General features: G+C 41.9%; 2 protein-coding genes across 2 annotated transcripts; one reads left to right on the plus strand and one right to left on the minus strand.

Moving 5' to 3' along the window:
* The first annotated feature begins 930 nt into the window (after positions 1-930).
* rd3 (retinal degeneration 3, GUCY2D regulator) lies at positions 931-12,990 on the plus strand. Its single transcript, XM_030047865.1, is given in 11 exon segments — positions 931-1,110; positions 2,551-2,744; positions 9,195-9,255; positions 9,258-9,308; positions 9,310-9,382; positions 9,385-9,473; positions 9,475-9,519; positions 9,638-9,693; positions 11,444-11,490; positions 11,493-11,627; positions 11,630-12,990. Coding segments are annotated over 11 exon segments (1,110 nt in total). The 3' UTR covers positions 11,809-12,990.
* LOC115356130 (pinin) lies at positions 12,529-17,090 on the minus strand. The gene is made up of 7 exons (XM_030047162.1): positions 16,934-17,090; positions 16,501-16,576; positions 14,997-15,155; positions 14,607-14,668; positions 14,407-14,496; positions 13,747-13,839; positions 12,529-13,641 (listed from the first exon to the last, which is right to left on the minus strand). Exons 2-7 carry the CDS (start codon positions 16,571-16,573, stop codon positions 13,591-13,593), a joined length of 528 nt encoding a protein of 175 aa, XP_029903022.1. The 5' UTR covers positions 16,574-16,576; positions 16,934-17,090; the 3' UTR covers positions 12,529-13,590.
* Positions 17,091-17,267: the final 177 nt, after the last annotated feature.

Below are 17,267 nucleotides of genomic sequence, written 5' to 3' on the forward strand. Positions count from 1 at the left end.
AAATCAATCCGAGGAAAACATCACTGGACACGCTGGCAAGTAAAAGGCAAAAACAGCAGCGACCACTGTGGCGACCAAACTGTGACATGAAGTCATCAGAATTCCTGCCTGAGTAAAAGTAAAGATACTAAAGATACTACTTAGTATCTAATTAGATACTAAGATACTAATTAAAAAAAACACTCAAGTAAAGTTACCCATTACAGCACTGAATTGAAAGTCCTTAAGTATCTGAAGTAGTAAGTGTACCTAAGTATTTAAAAGTACAAGTGAATTCTGCTTGAGAAAAAACAAAAAAATGTTTTTGTTCAGATAAACATATTGAAAGTCAGCTTCTGTAGAATAAAATAAACAATGAAATAAATATATACTATATACAAATCAGAATTCCAGTAAGATGAATTTGAAATGTAAGTGACCTTTACTTCAGTAGAGAGCTGACTGATTTTGTAAACATAAGTAAAATACACTCATGTGTTTTGGTTAGGAAAAGAAAAAAAAACTGCAGTAAAACTGCACAGCATTTATGTTGTGAGCTCAGGAAAATGGCTGCCCCTCTTCTTGAAAAGTAATAATTTCTCCTGAGGTTACACCATAAACACCACATTACTGTGGACGGCCAGCAGTCTAACCTATTTGTAATGGATCCGACTCACACGTAATATTTTGTAACAAGAAACTGAGGTTGTCAGGGAAACTGTAGCGGGGTAAAAGTATACATTTTATTTTCAAAATGTAGTGAAATAAAAATGAAAGGAGATGAATAAACTGGGAGATAAATACTTAAGTACAGTGCAAATTCTAAAAAAACAAAAAACAAAACAAAAAGAAAAACAGAACAAAAAAGAAAACAACAAAAGTATTTTACAGATGACCACCTTAACTCAGTTGTGCTATGTTGTTGGGAACAACGTGAGAGCTGTCATACCTATGTCAAACATCTCAAATCATGAAGAGGAAAAAGTTTCAGTGGAACAGCCCTTTAGGTTCAGCGTGCCGTGCTCGGTGCTGCGCTCGGCTCATCATGTGACCGTGCGGCTCAGCTCCCCTCAGTGTGTGCTGCCGGGTGCAGAGTGCACACAGCCACACTCTGACAACACACTGACACATGTGGGTATGGGCTCCTCATGTCAGCTGGCTGCACAGTGAACACACAAAGCTCACATTGAGCCCGCCTGGTGTCTATACTGAAGCATTTCACTGCTCTCTGGCCGGGGGGCTTGTTTTCCTTCACTGGGCACTCAGAAAAGGTTTGATTGTGTTATAATGCTCTGCACAGCTGGCTCCAACAGTGTATGTGGTGTTACATGGAGCGTCAGTTCAATAAACACCCTGAGCTTCTGTATCTACTTAACAATCCTCCCTGTATGCGTGGAGCTGTGAATTGTTCTCATGACTTCTTTCCCCCCTTTTTCCATCATGCTGGCTGTCGAGCCAGGAATGCCTGAGTGGGCGTGTGAAGATTAATATTTGTTCAAAAGGTGCGGTGTGTTGCTTATTTTGTCAAACAATTCAAGCTTTTCATCTCAAGAATGTGAAGCATGACTTCTCATAACAAGACTCATTCGCCCTGCGCAGCCCGGTCCCCTTCCTCCTCAAACCTCAGCGGCTGCATGAAGCCGCTCACACGGGCTGCAGTTATCTGGTCTGATTCTCCGCTGCAGAGATATTACAGCACAGAGCAAGAAATTATAAGGTTAACGTAAGTTTAACAGCTTCCATTACACTTTTTTTTTGGTTTTAGCAGCTAACAGAACTTGGGCAACCAGAGAAAAATGGTGAGCATCGCCCTCCAGTGGTGCATTTGAGTGCTGAGGGTAGTCTGGCCACTTTAACCTCCTCGAGCACGGGAGGACAAGCAATGTGAGCGCCCACGGTGTTCAAACAATCACATTCAAACATTAACCCTCAGGCACTGATTAGAGCCGGAGGATGAACCGTTAGACTTACGACTTACTGTTAGGCTGTAAAAATTCTAGTGTGTGTGTGTGTGTGTATGCATATGTGTTAAGAAATTACACAAGCAACCGGGTACTACACATTGGAAGTTAAACAAGTTTATTAGGGGATCCCTCCTAAGTTCCCGGGCCCCATGTTCCCCCTTACTTCTGTAATATATTAATTAAAAAAAAAAAAAACAACTTGCTCTAACATTACAAAACATAAAAAGTTGGTATTAGTTTTGGCATGAACATTGGCTACAGAGATGACACTAAACATTAGTAACATACTCAATCCTATGTTCCCTCACAAAAAAAAAAGAATAGAACAGAATCGAATAATGTCTATAATGTCCATGGAATCTGGTGTATTAACAAAAATGCACAGTAAATGTTCAGTAAATAATATATGAAATAGTGTCAGATGATGTATAAAAAATGGGAACATAGAGAATCTCCCCTCTGCAGCTCTACGTCTGTAGCTGCAGCTCAGCAGGGAAATATGCAGAAGTTTTGTTAAATAAAAATCTGTAGGAAAAAGTAGTAGTAGTCTTTGGTGAAGAACACAGGAGTGAGGCACGGGTGCTTGTCGTCACCCCTCCCCGGCCAGGACGACACCTACAGCCCAGAAGCAAAATGTTATCCAGTGGACGCTCTGACCACAGCTGGAGGACTTGACTTTGCTGATGACCCGGCCCTTCTTTCCCACACTCAGCAACAGATGAGCAAAAGAGCAACACAGCTGCAGCGAGCTCAGCACGCCTCGGCCTCCACAGCCACAGAGGACGGAGCGAGGTCGTCGAGGTCAGCGTTACCCCCGTCACAAGGGAGGAGACGGAGAGCTTCACTTTCCTTGTCAGCGTTATTGATGAACAGGGTCGTACAAATGCCGATAACGACAGCCAGCATAGGAGACAAATCCTCGGAAGACGCTGGAGATTGGTCAGTCATGTCCTCTTTTGGAATCCACCAGGGAAAAGGAAAAGACCAAGAAAGACCCGGCGCTGCAGCCTGAAGGCAGACATGAAGAGAACTGGACTGGACTCAACTTTGCTGCCTTTGCCTTTCCATCCTGGGTACCCTTATTTTTCTACCAGTACTATTCATACTTACTGATTTAAATAAACAAGAAAACTTCAGCTTTGCATACAGACACATCTGCTTCTAGCTTAGTTGTGTGGATGTGTGTGCCTGAGAGCTAATTGTCTCAGGTCAGTGTGGAAACTTAAAAACCTCACAATTTGACATTTTTTGACAGTTCATCAGTTTATTTGCTCATTTATTTATTTCATATTTCAGGGACAGTGCTAGCTTATGACAGCCCTGCCCACAAAAAAACAAAAAAACACACAGATAATAATAATAATAATAATAATAATAATAATAATGATAATAATAATAATAACATTACCATATACAAAAATTAGATAACATAACTTTCAAAAAGTAACAAAGATAAATACAAACATATTTTAGTGTATAAACACAAATAAAGAGAGAGACATAAATAAAACTAAATTGCACAAATAGAATAACACACTCCTAAAGAAGGTAACCTATATTATTACAATAGTACACAGAATTACAAACTAAATGGACAGCTGCCATCTAAGACCAAATAATCCTAACATTTACAACCATTTAAAAATGAGAAAAATATACACAAAAACACAGCTGCCAGAGATAAATTGAACAAAGATAACAAAGATAAATTGAACACACTCGGCTGTGAAATACCTTGCACAGGGCAGCTGCCCATGTCGCCCGTACCTAAACCACCTCTGTCATGTTTGCACCAGAGGCTTCATTCAGCTCGGCTCTGCTCTACATATTTTTTTCCCATGTTGTTGCATTGTAAAAAAAAAAAAAAAAAAAAAAAAAAAAAAGGACAAAAGGTGAGGGTGTGTGTCTCTGCCACCCAGTGCTCAGCATCAGAACTGACACATGGCTCACATTAACTAACCAAAAAAAAAAAAGGTCACCACCTTTGTGATAGCACAGGGGATCCACACAGAAACCTCACCACAGGCCCGTTCTTCCTACCAACTCCACAGTAACTACCGACAATACACACAGCTTTTCTAACCGATGAAGGGCCCCAGTTTGTTGCAACATGTACAGATTAAAGGGGCCGAGGTGACCGCCGTAAGGCTGGGCCAAGTCTGACAGCTTCTGCCACCCAGTACCAGGCATCAGGGGCTGCAACGTGGATGTCATGTTAACTCAGAACCTGAGTCCAGGTGGGTTGTGCTTCAGGCATGGCAGATCATCATGGAAGATAATTGACAGATCATGCATGACAGAAAAATCACAGACCTCAGTGCCCTTTAACTTGAAAACTCACCTCGCACCTCACCCATACCACCTATACTAGAGATGAGGAAGGTGTGAGATATAGAGTGTTTACCTGAACCTCACCTTAACCAAGAATTTAAGCTAATGAGCTAAGAAACTGACATTCATTTAGCTAACGAGCTAATGATTCGCTAACGAGCTGACGTGAGGTACGTGGCAGCCCAGGCTCCTGCATGAAGCTGTAAGGCCTAAGTGATGCAAAATGTGACACCGACGTGGTTTCCTCTGGTGTGCCGGTGGGTCCATGACATGCACGGGTGTGGTGCCGGGTTGCCCCAATGCTGTCACAAAGATCAGTTATTAGAAATTTATTTTTAGGAAAACGAATCAGAAGGAGCTGTTCTCTCTAAGATTGGGGTCAGATTATGTTGAGAATCTGTTATTTAACACTTCTGGCATGAATACGATTAGGGTTTAGATTGGTCTAATTTAGGAATTATAGTGCCAAACATTTTTTGGCATTTCTCTCTGAATTATTTAGAATCTCTCACGTACTTGTGCACATTTGCAGCATGGTTGGTAACTATACTCCCTGAAATCATTCATTAAAATCAATGGGAGTAATCTATGAGCTCCATGTGCAAATGCTAAAAAAATGGAAAATATTTGAGCCATCATGCAGTACAGTTGACATCTTAAAATGGGCTTTTATTTCATGCTTCAAAAAGTTCAACTTCACTAAAATTTCACTGAAAGCATCCCTCGGGTTCTAACACAAAAGAAAAAATAAACACACTACTAAAAAAAAAACAATTTCATGTGACAAAGTAGGACTTAAGAATCTTTCTTCTGCAAAATATCATATATCATATGCAAAATCTTTTGCATCTATTTCATGTTCACAAGGTCTGACACTCAAACATGTGGCATCCCTGTAAAGCTTAGGTTGTCCTCTCGAGGGCGCATCAGGAATTTTCATGACAGGATGCAGTCTGGAAGATACAGCTCGATATATATCATGTCCACTACAGAGGACACAAATGCATTGGTTGGGGTCTCAGGAAGATATAAATTATAGGAATGCAGAAGGATTGAACAGGATGAAAAAAAAAAAACAGGTTATGTGATTGTGAGGTTGAGGCTGTTTAAGTGGAGGTCCACAGTCTCATGAAACCCCCCCCCTGTTCTAATGCAAACAAAGAGCTGTGTGTTCAGTGTATGATCCCATGACTGAGAGCATGTGATGGTCATGCAGCTCTCACCCCTCCCACTTGGTTCTCCATGTGGGTCAAAACACAGACATGAAGAATTATTTGCAGATGAGCCTGGCTTGCCTGCCATATGCACAGCACTGAGGGATTTGTGCCGCACACAAGAAGATATGAGTTTGGTTCTCTAAGCCGTTGCGATGCGTCACGCCACACAGGTGTCTTCCAGCCATTCATGGCAAATCTCCCAAACCTCCCAAAATGCACGTGGCATCAGTGTACGATGACGCACTGCCAGAGTCTCACAGTTATTTTGGTGAGGTTTGCATGGAGTTGATAAAGGGAATTACTTTGGAGGATTAGCACTGTCATCTGGCTGGATTAAACAGAGCTCTTACCTGCCCATCTGTCACCTACAAGCCGAGGTGCACACACCGCCTTGAAGAGGCCCAACTGTGACTCACTCTCTCTCTCTCTCTCTCTCTCTCTCTCTCTCTCTCACTACATATATATATATATATATATGTGTGTGTGTGTGTGTGTGTGTGTGTGTGTGTGTATGTACGTCTAGCCAGATTAATTTACACTGTGGCTATAAGAGCAGTGTCCTCTACTCAGATGCCACTGCTCTTCATTTCTGTGGTGTCTTGACTCTTTAACAGCCTCTTTAACAGAGGATACAGTGCTGCCCTGATCATTATCCTCTGTGTGACACACACACACACACACACACACACACATACACACACACACAAACATTGGCCAGCAGCAGTGAATGTATCATAGAATTGATGCATTAAGTGAAGACAAAGCAGTGTGAGTGAAGAGGACCGGGGATGTACTGAAGAGAAAACCCATGAAAACTCACTTTATCGATCTTATTTGTGAACTAGCTGCTCTCTGGGATAAATGCTTATGATATCAATTCAGATTATATGTTGTAATATGTATAGTAAGACTGACTGTAGTGCCTGAAACTTGTTTATTTATTTATTTATTATTATTATTATTTTAAAGGAAATGGAAGGTAAACTAATACTCCTATGGAAACATAATGGGTTTTCTGTTTACATGGGTGGATGTTGTTGTGTTGACTGGACCTCTTAGGTCATCCAGTGATTTATTCAACAGTATAGCAGTGAGGGGGAGGAGTTGGTGTGTGTGTGTGTGTGTGTGTGTGTGTGTGTGTGTGTGTGTGTGTTTAGTAGGGCTTCAGGGCTACTTCTGAGCATGCAGAGAACGTCATCTGAGGTTAGCTGGGTGAGCTCACACCTACATAGACAATGAACCAACAGACCTTGATATCCACCTACACATACAATTCTAGCTTGTCTTCACTCACACACACACACACACACACACACACACACACTCCCAGTGAACATTTTGTGAAATTAAAACCTTCTCTCCAACCTGCTCTAATTCATGCAAGCCTTCTCTGGGCTGGCGAGGCTCGTTAGCCGTGGAAGAAATCATTACCACGGGCTGACCCCTCGCAGATGCTGCTACCACTCACCACATAACTACAATGTCGTCACGGTGAGCCCACACACATTTACAAATCCTATCCTCAAATACCATATTCTCTCTCTCTCTCTCTCTCTCCTTTGATTTATTCTCCTTTCCCTCTCCTCGCTCAACCCACTCCTCCCTTTTTATCTGCCTCTTCATCGCTCTCTGCCTCCCTTTCGGCTGATGGAGCTTATTGTGTACAAATAGGCTTAGGAGCATCACTATGGCAACGGCGAATCGTAAAAAGCTACATAAGCACTTCATCAGGGGCTGTGATCCGATGGCTCCCGTTGGAGACAGTGCCCCCAACCTCCAGCAACAAGTAAAGGCAGGCCAAGAGGCTCCTGGGAGGAGGAGGGGGCAGAGAGAAGAGGCAGTGAGTGAGTGAGAGAGAGGAAGGAGAGAGAGAGAGAGAGAGAGAGAGAGAGAGAGAGAGAGAGAGAGGTGGAGTTTATACTGCAGGACTGAGAGTGAGAAGAAGAGTATTCAGAGAGAATCCATTTGAGATTAACCTCCTTTCCTTTTCAAACGACTACTCTTTACTCTCCAATATCCATCTATCTGAGGACTGGGGACTTTTAAAAAAAATTCCCCTTGAGCAATTTGATCTCCTCCAGAGTTTGAGAAACACTTGGGATAAGGTAAGAAAAAGGCTTTCTTTTGTTCCTTTTCAATTCAGTTTCTTCCTCAGAACCTGCTGCTTGTGATTATTAACGTGATAGGTGCAGCTACAAGATACTTACAAGGTGTAAATATCTGCCAAAAAATAGCCAGTGGGCAAGATCAAGAACGAAAAAGGCTGGTCATAAAATGGTGACGATATTGGGAGAAAAAAAAAAAAGCAAAAGTAAAAATTATTCTTCCCTTTCCAATTAATTTTCTGTTATCCATGAGAATATGTGAACACACCAGAGGCCTGGAAAATGAGAGGGACACCTGACGAGCTCATCTGATATTCATGAAGCTTTTTCAGAATAGAATCAATTCATTTGAGACCAAGACAAACGAGACTGCAATGAGCACATGAATTAAATACAGTCTGTAACACTGAATTATAAGATGACGCATCACCTGTGTAGCGGATAGAGACATCATCATGTTGAAAAGACTGTCTTGGCTGAATCTGTTTGAATCCGTTTAGCCAGTTGAGTGGTAAACTACCGAAGGTGCTGGTAAGGTTTAAAAGCAACATGTGAGTCATCTAACCTCTAGGACAGAGCAGGACTAATCTCAGTCTGTCTCTGTGTTGTAAACACTAATGCACATGCTGGCTGATACATTATCTGACCTACAGCGCCCGAGAAACACACCGAAAAGTCAACACAGTGTTATCAAATAGGCATCTGCGTACACTGAAGAGTATGAGCTTATTTTATCAACAAAATAACCAAAGATTAAAAAGGGGGCTGTTACAGAAAACAAAATCAGACCCTATTAGAGCAGAGCATATTACAGAGTCAGGAGCTACACATAAAAGCGTATCTCAGTACAGCATAATAAAATTATGTACTGCAACAATAAACCATCAAATCTAAGCTTAGAGAATGTGCTTTTATATTTTTTTTTTTTTAAAAATGGTTGAATATATTTAAAAAGTACTATAGTCCACCAGCCATATGTCTTTAGTTAGGGTCTTCCAGAACATACATGGAAAGTAGCTTTAATTTTTTTTTAAAATCCTGATATAACGGAAGTTGGTGGCCTAGCTCTGAATGTGCAGTATTTTCTTCTGAAAGAGAGAAATCGGGTAAGTTACTAAAAACAAGCAAGAGACAGAATTCTGCCTGGCATAGCATGCTGATGGAAGTGGACACCTGCAGAACAAAAGGGGCTGGGCGAATCTCTCCCTTTGGGAATATATTACATTTGTGGAAATGGGATGTTCAGATCTCTGAGGTGGGTTAGGGGCAATTTATGGAAACAACACATACAATCTATGAATATGAAAAAAAAAACAACAACAACAAAACAACAACAACGCCAAAAAAAAAAAAACAATCAATCAAAGGGCTCGTGTTTCAAGGTCTCTAAAATACAAAGACACTGAGCTGACTGCATAATTTCCCTCAGGTGGAATAGCTGCCGTAGATCTAATCTGTGTACAAAATGGAAAAACATCCAACCAAGATGGAGGTGCATTCCTCCTGATAATCTGCATGCACACAGAACTTCATAAAAATACACCTTACATTCATTTTGAAACCACCTGATGTACCAAACAGTACTCCCTTTCCCTCAGCTCGGGGCTTTTGAGGAGAACAAGGAACGATGCCTCCTGGTTCAGCTGGAACGAGCCGTACTACCCGGAGCCCCCAGCGGGAACCCGGCCGACGTGGTCACCGACACCCTGATGGTTGGAGTTCAGCTGGCAGCTGAAAGAGGCAGAGAGGCAGCACAGGGAGAGGGAGAACGAGTACCGGCGCCTCAGAGCGGTGTGGACTACAGCTGGCTGGTCCTCCACGCCCGCACCTCCTACAACATCAGCACCATGGGGAGCGTCTGGGGCCTGGAGGACCTCTTGCTCCAAGGTGCCACCGTCCTGCTGCGGACGTGGTCATACTCAAGTAAGACGACAAGCTCAGTTTGCCAGGGGACTGGTCATTGTATAAACAGAATGCACTGATGCCTTATAGAAAGATGAGATTGTGATCATTACTGGGTGTGATACTGGGGACCTGCAAGATGGATCTTGGAGAAAGAACTTCCCTCAACCCTGAACAACTTGCTGCTAAACCCAAGTATACATTCCTATCACTTGAATTATTTTAAATTAAATTGATATATTGACCTTGTAAGTACAAGCCAATCCTTAGCACTTGAATCAAGTCTCTGTATCTGTATCCCAACAAACACAAGACTGTGCTCGGTGAGCCATGGCTGTTTGGATTGGTGTGATCAGTGTGCCATTGACAGTTAATGGTCAAAAACATGAAGCATAGAGTGTTTCCTGCTGTTGAAGAAGGTGTGGTTGGTGTATTATGAGCTTTAAATTTAGCAGAAATCCCAGATCTGGATCACCACCAAATTGCCCATGTTGCTCCTTTGTTCAGCGTGTGCACCAAACTTCGTGCAGGTCTAAGTTTCTGAGGATTTTCTGCGGACAAACAAACAAACAAACATATCCTCCTTGGCAGAGGTGATAAGACAGAATACGTCAGGCAAACTGATCTCCTGGCCAGGTTCCTCATCTTCCCACACCGGTCTCATGTGCTGGTCCTCTGTGCTCTAATCTCCTGCTGGCCTGAGGAGCCAAGAGACTTGTGGAGCAGCCAAAGCAGCTGAGCTGTCATCTCAGGTGCCTTGTTAGAGTTCGACAGGTTCTCCGGGAAGGTGATAGTGAGGTGGTAACATGAAAGCCACAGTGAAGTGTGAAAAGCTAATTACAGTCAGGGACCAACCTGGCACATTGTCAGTTCGCTGCATGGGTGTCGAGCCCTTAGGTGATTGGGTGTGATGGGACTGGCAGTCACTTTGAATGGGTGTTAAATTTGGGTGGTTCCAGAGGGCAGCGATATTTATTAGGAAAGCCAAGAGGTAAACGTCACAGCTGCAAAACTGGTCAAAGCAACTTGCCAAATTGTTTGGTTGAATATTTTCTTCGATTATCATAAAAAAAAAAATACACAAGTATGTTGGTGGGTTGAACAGTTTACTTACTTCTTGAATTCATTATTTTTTCAATAGTGCAATTCTTTATGCGTCCAAAATATCGTTAAGGTCCTGTGGGTTTTTTGCAAACTTGTGGGCCTGCAAAGCTCTTTAAGATTGGAAACAGGGATTTTGACTCCAAATAAACCTGCTCTTGAACAACCATATGGAACAGAGAGGAAAGTAGTCTTATAATGGGGAGAAATTTGTGGCCAACTGGAGAGGTGAAAAGGTTCCCAAATAACAATCTATTTAAGGCTAGCTGAGGACTGAGCTGCTTCTTGTTGGAAGGAGTAGTAATTGGGGTTAGGCAGGAGTGCCTCTCAGTGCTGTGCCTGCTGGGCTGATGACTGTGATCCACCAGACTATAATGAGCCAGCAAATCAGGGTCCAACATATGTTAGACAAGTTCAAGTACCAGCACTCTGGCACAAACAGGTCACCAACACGTAATGTTTGTTTTGGAGATAAGGACAAGTGACCTTTGATAACATGTCAATTTGTGTTTTGTTTTTTTTTTAAATCCAAGTGCGATATAGTGCTACCTACAATGCCAAGAGTGCATGAATTTCTGACAAGGGTGGTCCCACTGGGACTTGAAACCATTATTTGGCAATTAGTTATATGCTGAGTAGTATTTAAATATTATGCAAAAATAATAATACAAGGCCACTGTGACTGATACACTGCCAATGGCATTTTGTGGTACAATGAGCAATTAAGCAGAAAAATGGAAATAACACCTCATAACTGTTCATCCAGTATGGCTGAAAACACCACTAAACTGAAGCAGACAATCTGGCCAATCTGACAGCCTTTGTGCCATTTCACTCCATCCAGGTTCCGTGAGGCTATGGAGGCAAATGAGCCCGAAGTGCAGGAGGTGTCCACCTGTTCCGCTCTGTGCTCCTGGAGGCTCTGGATCGCCTGAAGGAGGAGGAGGAGACGCAGCGGCTCGCCCGCCAGTGGAACAGCAAACGTGCCATGAGCATGTCCCTCATAAACTTCAGGTCCCGGGTCAGGATCACCCATTCGGAAGCACAGTCGGGCTGACCTCAGCTGCGGCCGACGGGGCGGCGATAAATGACCTCAAGACCGTGTCAAGAGGACGTGGAGAGAGGGATGAGAGGCAGGAAAGGGCTCAGCGGGTCTGGAGCATGCCCGAATTCAGATACAAAGGAGCAGGCAGCGGTAAGGTCGTCTGATGTGGAGTCAGCCGCAGGACAGTGATGATGGTGCACTCCAGTGAAACACATCAACTTTACTGTTGATCACCTGGACCCTCTGCTATGTCCACTTTGCCCCTGGCGAGGCAGAATGAATATCAGTTTCCTTTATGAGTGTGACACCTTGTTGAAGGCTTTCAATATGAAATGGTAAAGGCACACCATGACACGTTTTTTTTTTTATGTTTTAAATTCTGATCATAAGATTACCACCACTTGGTATTATAGTGCTTACATTTTTGTCTTCATTCATCTAAACATTGGGGACTATACCAGCACCCGAGAGGAACCCATGTAACATCTCTTTTAAAATCCTAATCAAGTATTTTGGAGAAAATTGAACTGAAGTATGATGGCAGTGTTTTGTCACACACACAGCTGCATCTCTATGGCAATATAATTAGGATGAGATTTGTATTGACATCCTGTTATTTATACAAAGAAGAATGCATTTTTAAGACAAACTCTTCGAGTCAGTACTCACATTATCACCAGACAGAAATGACTCTCTCCAGAGTGCACCTTGACCCCCATCCAAATTACAAACAAGGATTCTGCACCGACTATTCATCAGCCAAGGTCAGAGAGTGCTCTGCCTCCATGTTCCTCAGCAGCGAGCGGGAGTCACACACAAAGGAAAAGTACCACAAAGGAATGCTAATCGAATGAGCAGATCTTTCAAGGCTCAACACTTCAAAGTATTATTGAACCTTTCCAGGAGTTTATTCTGTTCATTTCTTTCTCACATATCAAAAATCAGCAATATACAACAGGTTACCCCACCATACAAATAAAGCCGTCAACTGGTTTGATATTTCAGGACGAGCAGTGTTTGCATTTTGTATTTGAACATAATTAAAATAGTTGCTGTTGATACATTTATCGTTACATATTTGAAAGATTGGGGGGAGTGAACATTATAGTCACTTACACAATGTGTAAATAAGTAGAACATAAGGTGGATTGTAATGATCAGATACAATGCATCATTTTGAGCAATGGCTTTTCAAACTGCCTTATCAATATTTAAGGAAGGATACTTGAGGAACTGTCATGTCTGCAGCCAAATTCAACTGTAGACAAAAAATGAACATAACGGTCACTTCCATATGGTATTCATTAAGCATATGGCAAAACAAAACAAAAAACAGACAAAAAAAACAAAAAAACAAGTGTTGGGGCAGTCTAGACAGATATATAATACAGCTAGCAAATTAAATTAATCTAAAACTTGCACAAAATGTGAGAGAACTATCAACCACAGAATTGGCCATATGTTCAAACCGCGAGCAACAAACCAGCAGCTGGACGTTCATCCACTTTCAAACGACTTAACAGAGGTTCGCCAGAGTTGACCATTTTCAGCTCCATCTCCTCTCTGTGCGGTGAATTGGACCGCAGCTAAAAAATTTTAGGTGATACTGCCTATCATAAATGTTCCGCCTGTCACTGAAACACGACTGGTTCACCAGCTGGCAGACAAAGCTGGGCTTGGCTGCAGTGAGACGATACGGTTGCTAGCAGTCTGAACACAAGGTGACAGCAGACTTTACTGCAAGAGATAGAAATCCTTCAGATCCAGTTGGCTTTTGCTGCCCGTTCCTGACAATGTAAGTCATATTCCTCCTCTCTTGCTGAGAAAATCCTTGTTTATCTGTTTCCTGGCAAGCTGTCCTGGACGGGCATGTTGTTTCCTGAGTTCTCCTGAGGAAAAACTGGCATGTCCAAACCGGAGAGACCAACTTCTGGTTGACCACAAGGTCACAGGGTGGAGTTGAGGAACTCAAGGAGCTCTGCACGGTTTTTGTCCCGCTGTAGAAAAACAAATCCATACATTAATCTAAGAAAATCACAGTGTAATTCACAGACAGAAAAGACACACTTGGACATTCACTCAACTGCAATAAAATGAGATACCTGTTTGTCTTTCTTTGACTTCTTCACTTTCATCTTTATCTTCTTCCCTGAGATCATGCTGTACTTTCCACCTTTCTTTCTCTCCTTTAAGTACTGAAAAAGAAAAAAATGCAGTCCTTTCAAGGGGGATAGTAGGGACACATGCAGGGACACATGCCACTGACTAAATGTGCCTCATATAATCATTTGACACGGTGCAATAATCCTATGACAAAGAGCACAGCTCACAGAACTTGAATGGAATACAACGGTCATGGGAGTGTCTACTGTGGTCATTTGGGTCGTTCAAGATGAAATGGCCTTTGTGGTTAGCTGCCTCAGTGACAGTCGTGCACATACAGGCCAGTGAAGTGTGTCACACTCTCTTGAGAACTGAGAGGATGTTGTGCTGTGTCTGTTTGCTGAGCGCAGTGAATAAATCACAAACTGGTAAGCAGAAGTTAGTCCAGTACTACGGCCACAGTTCTTTGCAATGGCAACGATTTACATAAAAATGTCAGACTCTGTTGTACTCCAGTTCACGTTCTATGGCATAACTCTCTCAGGACAGTATGTACAGTGCTGGATGAGAGTGGCTGTATTACAGTGTGCCACACAACAAACGACTCACACTAGTTCAAGTACGGCGGTTACTGAATGACGGCATGCAAGGTGAGCTACCTTTGAGATCTGAACTGGTCCAGAACTTTCTGCTTTTCCTTTCACTTTCTTGTCCTTTTTACGTTTATGCTTCTTCTCCTTCTTCCCTTTCTGGACAGAAATACAAGAGGGGAAAATTTAAATGTTATCTGAGTTCCATATGGAAGATTTCAGAATGAATTAAAAGTTACAATGCATTAACACCCAGTGCAGAAAATTACCTTTTTATGTTGCTTCTCTTTTTTTCTTTTCTTAGATTGCTTTCTGGATTTACTGCGGGAATCTAACCAGGACACACACACACACATACAATAAATGAATGAATGAATAAATCAATTAATAAATAAACAAGATTCAAATATTGCATCAAATGCAGAACACATGGATGATTATAATAACATTTTGATGATTATAGAAAATTGATGATAACAGTAAGACTTCATTTGTATTGCCCTTTTCAGGATAGTTACTCTTACAGAAAACAAAATAATAAATCTGAGTCTGTATGATGTCAGACATTAATTCTACTCAAAGAAAAAATAAGCCACAAAATGTGTATTGAGTTTGTATTGAGTCTAGTAAGATGAATCCTGCAGGTAAAACATACTTACCGCTGCTGCTAGAGCTACTCCGACTACTACTGGATGAATGTGACGAGTGTGAGGAAGACGAGGATGAAGACGACGAGGACGAAGACGAGGACGATGAACTTGAAGACGAGGACGAGGAAGATCTACTGCGGCTGCGTTTTCGCTTCTTTTTTTCTCTTCCTGAATGAAAACAAAGAAAAACAAAAGGCAGACCACCCTTTGTTTATATTTGTATTGAAGCTTCAATCCTACTTAGGATGAGAAATTCACGCTCGACGCGGCAAACTGCTGCCATTTTGGTCACCAATCATCCTGCCTATTATGAATCCTAGATGACTGGTAAATAGTGAAAATGGCTGTTGATTTTAGGGTTAAACCAGCCACTGTGGCCTGTAGCAAGGAATACCAAGTTTCCAGCTGTGCTCCTGCTGCTATTAAACAGAGCAGCAGCATCCAGAGCCAAATGTATGCTAATTTCTCATTTCACATTTTGATATCATTAACAAACACTGCCTTGAAAGTTTCAAAACATCAAATGTAACACTAATGCACGGTTTTAATTTTCCTATAATAAGAACCTATAGTCTCTTACTAGCTGACTGTACTGACTCTGGCTTAGAGAACCTGTGACAAGTAGTTGCAGCTGCTCTCGTGGGTCAAACTAAAACACTTCATGTGGGTTTTTCCCAAGGAAGCAACCAATTACATTTACTTATGTTACCGTCATAAAGCAGCTTTGTGTGTACTTACACTTGAGTATTTTTTTTTTTTTTTTTGAGTCAGTAATTTCACCTCTACTTAAGCACACTTTTCCTTGAGTATTGTACCATTACATTTAAAACATATCCAGTACAAATGATCAGTGACAGATTGTGATACATTTCACAGTGGTCACACAGCAGAGATGAGACGAATCTGGCTCTACTTTTTGTTATTTCCAAATAAAAGGTGCCACTATGAGAGAGAAAAAAAAAATCACAGTTGATGGAAGCAAGCACCATTTAGCCTCCACACTTGTAAAATAAGTGTGGAAAAACAGGGGAAAATATCAGTGAATTGATCCTGCGATGAGAACCATCATATGCCACGAGAAAGTTGAGTCTACAGGGTCCTCACTTCGGTCAACCTTGGCAATTTTACAGAATGCACCTTTAAAAAGGATGGAGCTTGAAGCGTGTTCACTCATGCTTTTATAACTGCACGGGAAAGATCGCACGTGACACGGTTATGGTTTTGAAAAAGTCACTAGGTCACTTTTGCTCCAAGTACACTTTAAATGAGGTACTTTTTTACTTTTACTGCAGTAGATGCTCACAGCAGAACTTCTACTTCTACTCAGGTAAACTAGCAGCAAAGTAAAGGTGCTTCTACTTGAGCAGCAGTCTGTAGCGCTCTATCCACCTCTGGTTTTCCTTTAATGTGTCACTCAGGGCAGGACACACTCCGGCGGACTGTGTGTGTGTGTGTGTGTGTGTGTGTGTGTGTGTGTTAGGTTTTAGGTGTGTGGAGCTGGAGCTCGTCTTGCCTCTGCTCCGTGATCTCCTCCTCTCATCTGTTGTGGAGCTGGGTTCACATTGAACTTTGGATTCCATTTCCATTGACTAGAGACAGGAAAACAAACACATCAAGTAACTTATATCAAAACGTTTTATTGTTAAATGAACACTGTGATGCTTATGTGGAGGTAACAGTGCTAGTGAAGTCACCGTTAACCCCTATCGTTAAAAACACACGGTAATTAGCATGCTCACTCTGAGAAAAAGCCTAAATAAGACTGAATTCTGATTAATAATCGACATTTCATCACACACAGAGAAACCCGCGTCTCTTGTTTGGAGTAACGTTCAGTAACGTTAAACCACAGCTAGGCTAACTTAGCCACCGCATGTTTACGCGCGGTACTACACTTGTTTGTAAACAATAAACAAAAGGTTTGTATTTGCGGAGTGGGTACTCACCGTGGCAGCGGCTGAAAATTATGCAACGTGAGCTGGAGCTAACACTACAAAAACTGAGACGATGTATAAAAAATATCACAATTATCTCTTAGCGACTAGATAGCTAGCACAGCAGTGAGACATTTTGTTTCCCATAATGCAACACTGTCCAAAAAAGGGACGGGGACAGAGGCAGAGCGCCCCTACCGGCGGATCAAGAGACCCGCTCATTTTCCTACAGTCAGGTAGGTAATCAATAATAATAATAATAATAATAATAATAATAATAATAATTTATTTATTATCACAAGCTTGTGGAGTTCTTCATGGATGGTCTGATTAGATGTGAATTAAT

The sequence above is a fragment of the Myripristis murdjan genome, chromosome 24 (assembly GCF_902150065.1).
Source record: "Myripristis murdjan chromosome 24, fMyrMur1.1, whole genome shotgun sequence".
NCBI lineage: Eukaryota > Metazoa > Chordata > Actinopteri > Holocentriformes > Holocentridae > Myripristis > Myripristis murdjan.